Source organism: Myotis nattereri (genome assembly GCF_964212035.1).
Source record: "Myotis nattereri genome assembly, chromosome: 14".
NCBI classification, from domain to species: Eukaryota; Metazoa; Chordata; class Mammalia; order Chiroptera; family Vespertilionidae; genus Myotis; species Myotis nattereri.
Window position 1 is genome coordinate 54093230 of NC_138089.1, and position 12781 is coordinate 54106010.

The window sequence follows — 12781 nt, forward strand, 5'->3', positions numbered from 1 at the left end:
TCAATCTAGGCTAGTATTCAATAGCTACAGGTGGCTAGTGGCTCCTGCATGGGGCTATGAAGCTATAGGAGCTTGTTACTCAAAGCGTGGTCCCTGGGCCAGTAGGATTGACCTCACCTGTTAGAATAAGGACTCTCAGGCCCCACTTCAGACCTAATTAATCAGATTCTGCAGTCTCATAGGATTCCCGGGTGATTCATAGATACAGAAAGATTGAGTAGCTCTGCCCCAGACATTTGGCAAGACAGGTCTAGGGTCCAGCTATGACTTGGAGCTATTGGGGTCTCTGTTCCAGACCATCAGGATAAAGTGAATATTGCAATAAAGCAAGTCATAATCTTTTTGAGCATCTTCCCTCAATTTGTTAAAAACTCAACATCTGTGAAGCACAGTAAAGAGAAGTTCAGTAAAACGAGGTATGCCTGTACATGGGGTTTTGGCTACCAAACATCAACACTTCTCCTTATCCGGGTTCCGTGCCAGGATTTCTCTCAGCCTTGCTCCAGACTCAGATCTAAATAAGCAGCAGCTGCCACCGTGATGCTGAACACTGTGATTGGTTCAGGCATGACATGTGACCCAATCTTAGTTCAGGGGACCCTGGAAATCTGTTGATAGATTCCATTGTGCTTGAATGAAAAAGGCTGTTTAAGGTCAGGACCCAGCTTGGAGCATTATGGGAAAGCCTGCCAGGACTGGAGGGAAAAACGGGTTCGGATGGCCTCATGTGAGTCCCTGCTTCCAGCCTTACAGCTTGACTTTTCAGACTTGTGAACCAGTAAGTTCCCTTTTGTTTCAACTAGTTTGGTTGTGCCCTGTGGGCATGGCTCAGTGGTAGAGCGTAGACCTATGAACTTGGAGGTCGTGGTTTGATTCCATGTCAGATCGGAGCACATGGTTGGGGGCTCCACCCCTAGTAGGGGACATGCAGAAGGCAACCAATCAGTCAGTGATTCCCCCTCATCACGGATGTTTCCATTTCGTCTCCCTCTCTGAAAAAAAACAAAACAAAACACACAAATACAAAAACTAGTTTCGGTTGTATGCTAGTGAACTACCATACTCCTCTTGTATCCAGAGTCACTGCCCAACTGTATCTCCTGCAACATTCTACCTATGCTCTCAAGGAGAACACAGTAGATCAGTTAGTGGAGGAAAAGGCAGCACAGACTTCTTTCACAGATGAAGGTACACATGACCAGCCATAAGTGGTCAACTGTCAGTAGTGAAGGGACAGCTTCCAGTGGGCAGCACTCTGCTGTTCTATTGAAGGTACAGATCTAACTTGACTAGTGGGCAGTGGCTACTAGGATGGCCAACTGGTTAAGAATTTGGAAAGAAAAGGATTAGATGATGAGTGATAGCCGAAACCGGTTTGGCTCAGTGGATAGAGCGTCAGCCTGCGACTGAGAGGTCCCGGGTTCGATTCCGGTCAAGGGCATGTACCTGGGTTGCGGGCACATCCCCGGTGGGGGATGTGCAAGAGGCGGCTGATCGATGTTTCTCTCTCATCGATGTTTCTAACTCTCTCTATCTCTCTCCCTTCCTCTCTGTGAAAAATCAATAAAAAATATATTTTAAAAAAAAGAAATCTGTTCATTTCATCTAAGTTGTTAAATTTATTGGCAGTAAGTTGTTCACAATATTCCCATATTATCCCTTCAATATCTGTAAAAACTGTAACGTCACCTCTCTCACTCCTGATATTGGTAATTTATGTCTTCTCTCCTTTTTTCATGATTCGTCAAACTGTAGAGCCTTTTCTCAAAGAATCAGTTCTTGGTTTCACTGAGTTTCTCTATTGTTTTTTGTTTACTATCTTATTGATTCCACTCTGGTCATTATTATTTCTTTTCTTCTGTTTACGTAGAGTTCACATTACCTTTTTTCTATTTCTTTTTTTTAAATATATTTTTTTATTGATTTCAGAGAGGAAGGCAGAAGGAAAGAGAGATAGAAACATCAATATTGAGAAAGAATAATTGATTAGCTGCCTTCTGCATGCCCCACACTGGGGATTAAGCCTGAAACCTGAGCATGTGCCCTGACCAGGAATCAACCATGACCTCCTGGTTCATAGGTCAACAGTCAACCACTGAGCCGTGCCAGCTGGGCCTTTTTTTTTCTATTTCTTAAGATGGAAGCTGAGGTTATTGACTTGCGAGTGTTCTAAAGGGCTGGCTGTAACTGGACGCATTATATGCCTGCCCTATCGTTTAAAACACAAGAAAGGTTGGGGCCGGGATGCACATTTACTCACCCAACACTCAGGGGAGCAAAGACAACGTAGCTTGTTTTCTATAACCTAATCTTTCCCATGAGCCCCCACCCTGTTGAGGGGGACGGGGAGATTTAGGCTTGCCAGTAAACAATATATTAGATTCTTTTGGCTCAGACAGCATCTTTGGGGTAACTTGGTCTCTCTTAAGTAAATGCTACTTCTCGGGTCTCTTCCCCTTTCATCTTTTCAAGACGGTGTCTGGGAGTGAGACACCCAGGAGAGGAGCCGCCCACACCTGACTCTGTGGTAGGAGGGAAGGACCCCTGTGAGCAGGTTCTTGACATGCTTGGCCTGATTCTGAGTTCTTATAGTTACCTGGTGAGATGCAAGGCCCTCATTTGGCCTTGGGGTGGAATACCAGCACCCAGAGCCGAAGTCTATCGTCCTAACCATTTGCCACGACGTCCTACTTCTGCAGCCTTTTCATTCCAACTCTCTGTGCAAGCCTTGTCATTAACGTCTCATGCCTTCATGGGGCGCGTGGAAGCTTTTGTTCTCCTGCAGACCACGTATCGGCTATCACAGACTGGACATGGCATCCTGGTGTTCATGGGCCTAGACCAGTGATGGCAAACCTATGGCACGCGTGTCAGAGGTGACACGCGAACTCATTTTTTGGGGGGTTGATTTTTCTTTGTTAAATGGCATTTCAATATATAAAATAAATATCAAAAATATAAATCTTTGTTTTACTATGGTTGCAAATATCAAAAAATTTCTAGATGTGACACGGCACCAGAGTTAAGTTAGGGTTTTTCAAAATGCTGACATGCCGAGCTCAAAAGGTTTGCCATCACCGGTCTGGACTCTGCCCTCCATCATTTCTACATGATTGCTCCTACAGTATGTTGGACATGATGCAAAGCCAAGTGCAAGTCTTCTCCCAGCGACTTTCAGCCGCCCCCAAGCCATCCCCGGGGAAGCGGCCGACAAGCTCTGATGTTTTTGGGTCTTCATAGCTTCCGTCTCTGCCTGGGATATTCTGTAGCTTTCCCCCTTCAAGATTAGGATGTGTTGGGAAGATGGGTAGGAGAGGTCCTTGGCACTCCTTCCTACCTGCCTCCTTCCAAATTTGCTATCCTTTGCACCTGGTTAACACATTGTACACACCCTATGCACGCATGTTAACAGGTGAAATTACCCACCTGCACACTCAGAAAATAAACGTTTGTTGTTGTTGTTTTCCAGCTGCAACATAATCTGCACAGCTTTACTTCCTGAAGACTGACTCGGTGCTTGTGCAATAGGCAGTTAGTTCCTCATCGTTTCCTGCTTTCAGGCTGTGTCCCAGGCCTAGTGGTGCATGAGAAGACCCAGTATAGCACTATTCTTTAGTACAGGGGTCCTCGAACTACGGCCCGCGGGCCACATGCAAATACAAATATTGTATTTGTTCCCGTTTTGTTTTTTTACTTCAAAATAAGATATGTGCAGTGTGCATAGGAATTTGTTCATAGTTTTTTTTTTTTAAACTAAAGTCCGGCCCTCCAACGGTCTGAGGGACAGTGAACTGGCCCCCTGTTTATAAAGTCTGAGGACCCCTGCTTTAGTAGCTACCACAAAGATGCCACATCTTCCCAATTCTTTTCCTCTCTGGGATTTGGGTGGGTTAAATTCTTGGGCAGGGCATTCTGTAGGATTCTTTTATGTGATTCTATGAAAGGAGTTAATGTGGACTTTATTATTCTCGTGTCCAACTAGATGCTCTGTGGGAAGATGGCATGGGAAGATGAGGGTGTTTTGGGTTAGCATTTACTCAAAGACAAAGTTACTTCCAAAAGACTGAGCCAGAAGAATGTGAGAAGGGTAGAGGAACACCTTCTCTGTCTGCCGGGTGGGGAGGCCACCGCGTAGACTGCTGTGAGGTCACAGAGAGCCCTCCCTCTGCTACGCACCAGGGAAGTAACACCGATTCTGGAGCCCCGGTCCCTGTGGAAAACAGTTTCCCCTTAGACAGACTGCTCACAGCTGTGCACGTGGAGAATCGCTCACAAATGTCTGTGCACTGCATTTCGTAGGGCATTTGATTGTCTTCATTGCTTGGTGTCCTGAAATTTCCAACTCCATGCCCAGGCAGTCAAGGGCCTCTCTAGTTTTGGTAGACCTGAAACCGAAATTCACTTGATCACGTTGGGTGCTAAAGGCAAACGAGGCTTCACAATCCCGCTGAGAATCAAAGAGAGAGCCTTAATTTCCTTCATCAGCTTTTGCAGTAAGACATTAGGTAGTGCTACGAGCAGCAGTGAGTCAGCAGCAGGATGATGTGGACCGAATCGTGCAGATGGTGGTTGAAACCTGCTTTTCCTGAATAAGCGGACCTGAGTCAGACACACGTCAGGCACTGCTGCTTACCCTCCATTCCCATAATGCTTTAGGAATGCTCTGTTCCACCAACTAATAAATAACAGCTGTCAGTTACTGAACACTTATCACAGGCCAGGTACTGTGCTAAGCATTTCCAGGAATTTCTGGAGGCAAGTTCCTCTCTCTCTCTCCTCTCTCTCTCTCTCTCTCTCTCTCTCTCTCTTAAATTGATTTGAGAGAGAAAGGGAGAGAGAGTAATATCAATGTGAGAGAGAAATATTGATTGGTTGCCTCCCACACGAACCCCGAGCAGGGATCAAACCCGTGACCTGGGTATGTGCCCTGACTGGGAATCGAACCTGCTACCTTTTGGTGTATGGGATGACACTCCAACCAACTGAGCTACCTGACCAGCGCATCTTTTTTTCTTGAGGCAAGTTTCTTAACCTTTCGAATTTGTTTCCTCATCTGTAAAACTGGCATAAAAATCTCACAAGGCTATTTCACTGACTACATGAGGATTTTGTTTTGTTTTGTTGGTGTTAATCCTCACCGGAAGATAGTTCTTCAATGGAATTTTTAGAGAGAGTGGAAGGGAGGGGGGTGGGAGAGAGAGAGGGAAGAGAGAGATATATTGATGAGAGAGAGACACATGGATTGGCTGCCTCCTACATGCACCCCAACTGGGGCTGGGGAACGAGTCTGAAACCCAGGTATATGCCCTTGACCAGAAATCGAACCCCGAGACCCTTGAGTGGACTGACACTCTGACCACTGAGCAACACCAGCCAGTGCTACATGAGGTATTGATATTAGCACATTGCCTGGCCCACTACAGGCACTTATGTCTGCTATGAAGATCTTATTGGGCTTTTAATCTGAATTTACATTATGAAACTAGGTATTAAATTCCACGCTGTCCAAATTGATTCAGTTCAGAGTGAGTTTAGAGCAGGGGTGGGCAAACTTTTTGACTCGAGGGCCACAATGGGTTCTTAAACTGGACCGGAGGGCCGGAACAAAAGCATGGATGGAGTGTTTGTGTGAACTAATATACATTCAAAGTAAACATCATTACATAAAAGGGTACGGTCTTTTTTTTCAATAGTTTTATTCATTTCAAAGAGTGAGGGATACCAAGTTATCAGAGGATAAATAGGAATATTTAGTTCCTGAGCATACTAGTGAGATAGCTGTTGTCTTTGAGTATTTTTATAAATTACACCCCTGCCTCAGAGACTCTGACACTCCTGCCTAAGGTTGAGAATTAAGCCTAGCCGGTTTGGCTCAGTGGATAGAGCGTCAGCCTGCGGACTAAAAGGTCCCAGGTTCGATACCGGTCAAGGGCATGTACGTTGGTTGCCGGTACATCCCCGGTGAGGGGTGTGCAGGAGGCAGCTGATTGATGTTTCTCTCTCATTGATGTTTCTAACTCTCTATCCCTCTCCCTTCCTCTCTGTAAAAAATCAATAAAATATTTTTTAAAAAGGTTGAGAATTAAATGGTGTATACATTTTTGCAACTTTTCCTAAAAAGTAGAGAAATGTAGCTCCTCATAAATTTTTGACCGTCATCATGCTGGCAAGGTTTATGTTGGGCAGAAAAATACCAAACCCCAAACTCTACCAGAACCCTTTACTCCCTTTTCTAGCGATAGGGTATCCCCGCCCCCCCCCCCCCCCGCCCCCCGGCCTCATGGGTGACCCACAACCTAATTTGAAATGCAGAATATTCACAGCAAGAGAAGACTGTGTACATGGCAGCACAGGCTACGTGCCCAGAAATGAGGCGGTAAGTGTACATGACTTCCCTCAGGGCTGGAGCAATCTCAGAAAAAGCCTTCGAAGGAGGGGGAGGGGCGGGTGACCCATCAGCTGAACCCAACCCGGCCGAGCCAGTAAGACTTGGGCAGGTGCAGCAGAAAAGAGGCATTCCTGGAAGGAGGAAGGGCCTGAACAGTGGGGCAAGGGGAGGCACAGTGAAAGCAGGTGGACGAGAGGGTTGGAGTCCCCTCAGTTTGAAAGAAGGGAAGTAAAAACCGCATTTATTGCCTGAGACATGAGAAACCACAATTTAAATTATGAAATATACTTTAACAGAGCACGTATATGAATAGTTGAGCACTTATGTACCCATCATCAGGTTAAAAACTAGAATATTACCTGAATCTTGTAAGTCTTCGTTGTGTCCTACCCTAGTCGCATCCCTTTCCTTTCCCCTAGAGCTAACTGCCAAACTAAATGTCTTTGTTTCTTTGCTCTTCTTAAGTTTTTAAAACAGAGAAGTTCAATTGCGACTACTTTTGACCTTTTTGTGCATGCAATCATACTGTATGCATTCTGTTACTTTGGTTTGACTAGCATTGTTTTGAGGTTCAGCTGAGTTTTTTAATGCAATTATAGTAAATACATTTCCAGTGTTGTTTAGTGTCCATTGTATGAATATTTTTACATTCTGTTCGGGTGATTTCCTTTATTTAGCTATCACAGAACATGCTGATATAGGTATTCTTGTATATAGTACATGGAATATAGGAACAAGAGTTTGTTTAGGGTATACTAGTACATGAAGGAGTGGAAGAGCCGGGCTATAGGGGAAGCGCAGGTCTTGTTTTCTAGGTGATACCAACATGCTTGCCAAGGAGGTTGCATCAACTGACATTCCAGCTAGAGGACCACGGTTTTTATCGTTCTTCATCTCGGCCAACACTTAGTATTCTCTGGCTTTTGCATTTTGCTCTATCTGGTGAGAGTAAAATGGGATTGCATTTTAGTTTGAATTTGCATTTCTTTATTAATGCAGCTGGAGTTTATGGGCCCCCAAAATATTTTTATGGAATTGCTCTTATTGAATTGCTTTAAAGAATTCACATTGTTAGTGTTATACAGTATTAGAATACTTTCTCATAGTTCAAACAATACACATAAAGCAAATGTGTACTATACTTCCATGGGTCTCCCAGACTTGTTTTACAAATTTACATATATGTATGTTATAGACTAACTAGAGGCCTGGTGCACGAAAGTTGTGCACGGGTAGGGTCCCTAGGCCTGGCTGGCCATCAAGGCCGACAGGGGCCTTCCGGCTGCCAGCTGGGGCCTTCCTGTATTCTGCGCCACCCCCTGGTGGTCAGTGCACATAATAGCAAGTGATTGAACTCTTGGTCTCCCGGTCGACCCCCTGAGGGGACACTCTGCATATTAGCCTTTTACATATATAGATGTTTGTGTCTCCCAGAAATTCATGTATTGAAATTCTAACCCTCATCCCCCAATGTGATATTGGTAGATGGGGCTTTGGGAGGTAATTAGGCCATGAGGGTGGAGCCCTCATGAATGGGATTAGTGCCCTTATATGCAGAAGCACAGAGCCTACTCCAGCCCTCTGCCATATGAGAATGTAATGAGAAAACAACTGTCTATAAGCCAGATCTGCCAGCAGCTAGATATTTAGACTTCCCAGACTCCAGAACTGTGAGAAAAAAAATGTTTGTGGTTTAAGCAACCCAGTCTACGGTAATTTGTTATGGTAGCCAAATAATGCAGAAAATCTAATTTATCTATAACTGGCTTGTTTACCTTAATTGCTTGCTCTCTTAACTTGAGCTCACCAAGTTGGCCTGGTGCCAGGCTTGGTGAACCTGAAGCTACTCTCTGGTTCAAAACAGCTTGCTGCTGAGACTCTATTTTCTGCACTTTCCTACAATAACCTGTGCACCCACCTGTTCCTTATAGGCTCTGAGCATCTGTCACTTGGGACATTCATTTCCTGGGCCTCAAGGTATCAGCTTTTCACCAGGCCCCCAGACTCCTAGCTTGTTCACATCACCCCTACTTTCACACTCCATCTATTTAATCATATGTGCCTGGCACAAGGCAGGAAGCACACCTATGTGAGGCATGGGTGTCGTCATAACAAGAGATGACATTACAGTCCATGTGACACGTGGTAAGGGATAGATGGGGGGAACAGATTCTAGCAGTCTCCAGTGGTTCTGGCACTGACACGGAACTGCTGAGAAAATCAGCGTATGACAGAGACATCACATGTTGCTTTTCTTTATATTCAGGTTTCTCATGGGGTGAATATTAATTTCCAGACTTCAAAACTTTCATTGATGGAGCCTATAAAACTTGAATGATTACAACTGTAATTACCACTTCAAGGCCTCACTAGTCTTGAAATCTGTCCTTTCTCTTCCCCCCCCCCCCCCCTTCTACCCTGCCAGGTGCCAAAAGCAAAGCACAGCACAGGTAAGTTGCTCAAAGGCAACAAAGGGAAGCATGACTATAGTCTCTCCTGGTTTACACATTGTAGTAGATGCTGTCTCCGCTGCTCACGTCCTTGGGCCTCCTATTCTGAAGTTTGCTTTCAGAGCGTTCTGGTGCGGGAGGAGGACTGCCTATGGCTCCTGCCTAAGTGCCTTCTCTGACTCAGGAGTGTGCTTTCCCAGCTGGGAGCCGGGCAGAGGTGCAGGAGCATTCACACGCTAAAGGGGGAGAGGAGTTGGTGGGCAAGTGCCTCAGCTTCCTTGCCTGTCAGTGGGCAGTTCTGACGTGTGTTCAGTTTCTCAGGCAGTTCCCAGCAGGGCTGAGCCCACACGATGAGCCCTCACCCATGTGCCCTTTAAGGACACTCCTTCCTCTCCTGTCTCACTCCTTCCGGGTGCCTCTTGGAGTCACCTCCTAGATCCATTCTTGGTATCTCAATCCTGGTTCCCAGCCGGATTTTGGGAGGAACCCCAACGAAGACAAGGACTCCTTTGAAAATGTGGAAAAACAAGGTCCCTCTCCCAAGGAAAATAAACCTACTCTGAAGAAACCTAGATAAGATTTGGTGGTGTTTGTTTTTTTAAATTCTCACCCGGGGATATTTTTTCATTGCTTGTATATAGAGTGGAAGAGAGGGGGTTGGGGGGGAGGGGGAGGAAGGGGGAGAGAGAGAGAGAGAGAGAGAGAGAGAGAGAGAGAGAGAGAGAAATATCAATGTGAGAGAGACACACAGATTGGTTGCCTCCCACACGTGCCCCTACTGTGCCTGCAACCAAGATATGTGCCCTTGACCTGGCATCAAACCTGCGACCCTTTGGTGCATGGGCATTTTAATATTAGGACCAGGGTTCCAGAACCACTCTAGCTTCTCTTCCCCCGCTTTCCCGAAAGATTACTGAGGGAGCCATATATAAGGATCAGCAGCCTAACTAGAATTAGATTATTAGTAACTTTGAAGTGTCTAAAACCCCTTTATACCCTGTTTAAAATTCTGGGTGTGTGGATGGCTCCTCCCCCGTTTTTCTCCCAACTCCCTAACGCATGACAGTAGAAAAGGTGTCGGTAAGCAATGGCTGACACCTGTTTCTACAGCAAGGCTTCTGCTGTGCTTTCAGACCTGGCACCTCGGGCACCTTCCCCGGGACTGCAATCTTCTAAACTCTCATTTTCCACCTGTTGGAATGGCGTTATCTCTGCAGGGTCTGGTGCAAATGCCACCACCTCCATAAGCCGGTCTCCGGTTGCACCAACCAATCAGAAACCTGCTACCAGCTCCGTTCCCACAGTTCCTAGCGATGGTTTGGTTTCCGGTCAGCCACCTGCCTGCCCCCGCGGACCCGCCGCAGGGCTTCCAGCGCCCCGGAAGGGCTTCCTTAAGGACTACAATTGGTCTGAAACGTGTTCTCCGAGAAAAGTTTTGCACCGAGCCCAATCCATGTTGATACCTTTGAGAATAGGTTTTTATTGACTTCAGAGAGGAAGGGAGAGGGAGAGAGAGAAACATCAATGATGAGAAATCATTGATCGGCTGTGTCCAGCCCGCAACCCCGGCAGGTGTCCTGGCCGGGAATCGAACCGTGAGCTCCTGGTTCATAGGTCCACGCCAGCCTGGGGTTGATACCTTCTTTTCCATTTTACCAAGCGTGTTTAATTTTCACCTTGTGAATTTCCCCAATGGCCTAAGGCTAAGCGGTCAACCCGAGAAAACAAGTTCAGTGAGGTCACACCAAAGGCAAAACCCTGGAAAAACGGGCCAAATCTCACTTGTTTCATGGCCTAGGATGCTTAAGGGGTGGGGGTGAACCCCAACTTTCAGAAAACCCCCCTAAGTCAGATGCTCTTTTGAACTCCAGACCCAAAGTTGAGAATGGAGAGAACTCGCTCCCGGCCCAATTAGGTGGCCGAGAGAACCGCGAGGGGTTAACGCGGCGAGAACTTCCTCCTGGAAAAAAGTGTCGTCATGGGACAAGCTTCCAGTTCCACTCCGTACGTGGCCCGGGCCTTTATCCTAGTTGGCGGTCTTCCAGCGCCCGAGGCCACCCCACCCTGCTGCGCCCTCGGGCTTCTCCACACCCAGCGGAGCCGTTTGCACGTCTCGAGGGTGTGACGGTGACGCCGTGACGTCGCTCGGAGACGGGCCGCGAGCGGAGTACGTCCTAGCGATCTCGAGGGACTGGGGCCCCTGGCGCAGAGAAGCGCGCTGAGGGCACGGGGGCGGGACTAGCGTATGACTGATGTCCACACACGCCTATCGCCTTTCTGATTCCTTCTCAAACAAACCAATGAATGCGACCACGGAGACGGCAACGTGCCCCCCGCCGCCAGAAGTGGCCCCGCCCCTCCCCTTGGCCGCCTTTGGCCGCCATGCTTAGTGTGGCCACCTCGTCTGTGCTACTTGAGGGCCTTCTCTGGCTCTCCGATGTCCTCGCTGGACCCCTTCCTAAGCAACCCTGCCATTTCACTGTCAACTTGCACCTTCTCGGGCTTCTTGCTTGCTCCCTGCTAATTCAGCCGCACTTGATATGGCGGAAGGGGGCGGGGCCGAGGCGGGGCGTGACCGGCGCGGTGACGTCAGCGCGCTGCGTGTCGGCAGGTGAAGGGAAAGTTTGGCCCGTGCGTGGGGCCGGAGTGGAGGGCGGGACAGAGGGGCCGGGCCCAGGCGAAGCTCCAGTCGCTGCTGCAGCTGAGGCCCAGGACGGGACTTGGACCGGGCCGGGGAGTGCCGGACGCAGAGGAGCAGGAGGCGAGATCCGCCGGAGCTTCGAGCCCCCGCCGCTTCGCCGCGCGGTGACCCCGCACCCAGGCGCCCCGCGGACCTGGTTGTTCTCGAGGAGATTGGTGGGGTCGCGGCGGCAGCGGTTGGGGGTGGGGAGAGGCGCGGCGAGGAAAGGAGAGAGGTCAGCGAGTTGGAGGGAGGACCGAGAGCTCAGCTGCCGTCATGTCCGAGGACTCGAGTGCCCTGCCCTGGTCCATCAACAGGGACGATTACGAGCTGCAGGAGGTGATCGGTGAGAGCTGGCGCCCCTGAGTGGGGAGGCACGCTCTGGGCAGCGGGTGACACGCGGGATCGTGGAGACCCGCGGGATCCTGGGCACTAGCGGGAGCTCGGCAGCGCAGGACGCACAGATATGAATGGGCGCTCGTGGGGCCCCCGGGTTGGTGGGGCGCGTGGGTGAGGCTCCGGGTTTGTGCCGCGCGGGAGGGGATATTGAGTGACGCGCCCGTGGGGCGGGGTTGGGTGGGTTGGAGGGGCTCCGCATAGACGGACGCAGTGATAGATGTTTGAACCTGAGCGACAGGCGTCTCCTGGGGAGGAAGAAAAGTGCAGGCTTGTCAAGGCTGCGCAAAGAAATGGGGTGTTGGAGTCGAGACACAGCCACCTACCTTCGTGGGGGATTGTGGGATCGGGTGCTTTACAGTTCATTCCCGCCTCGGGGGAAATGCCCCCGAAATGCCGGGCGCCGCTGGGGTGGAGCTGGGTGGGGATCCCCTCGAGAGGAAGCTGCAGGTACCGTTCTGAGCAACGTGGACACAACTTCCTACCGCTGGGGACCGACTCTCTGTCCGGGGAGACAGACGTGAAATGAGTAGACAAATGAAAACAATTACAGGCTTTTGGCAAGTGCTGGGAAATAAGATGTTCTGGATAAGGAGTGACCTGGAGACCTCCTGAGGGCGATTTCAAGGAAAAAAAGCCTTTTTCTGCGGCGTTGGAGCTGAGCAGGGAAGGATGAGGAGGAGGCTGAAGAGCCTAGGGAAGATGGTCCCTGCCGAGGGAGGAGGAACGGCAAAGGCTCCGAGGAGGAGGCCAGCTTGATGTGTGTCAGGAGCCGAGGGGCAGCAAGAAAGGAAAGGGAGAGGCGGGACCTCAGGGACCTTCGCCGCCCTGGTAAGGATTCTGGAATTTGAAGTGTTACCCGAGAGC

General features: G+C 48.9%; 1 protein-coding gene across 1 annotated transcript in view; it reads left to right on the top strand.

Moving 5' to 3' along the window:
* The first annotated feature begins 11437 nt into the window (after nt 1-11437).
* Nucleotides 11438-12781, top strand: part of OXSR1 (oxidative stress responsive kinase 1) — a 66818-nt gene continuing 65474 nt past the window's right edge. The window contains exon 1 of the mRNA XM_081105740.1: nt 11438-11864. Within this exon, the coding sequence (XP_080961866.1) occupies nt 11795-11864 (70 nt within the window). The 5' untranslated portion in view covers nt 11438-11794. The remainder of the gene's footprint in view (nt 11865-12781) is intronic.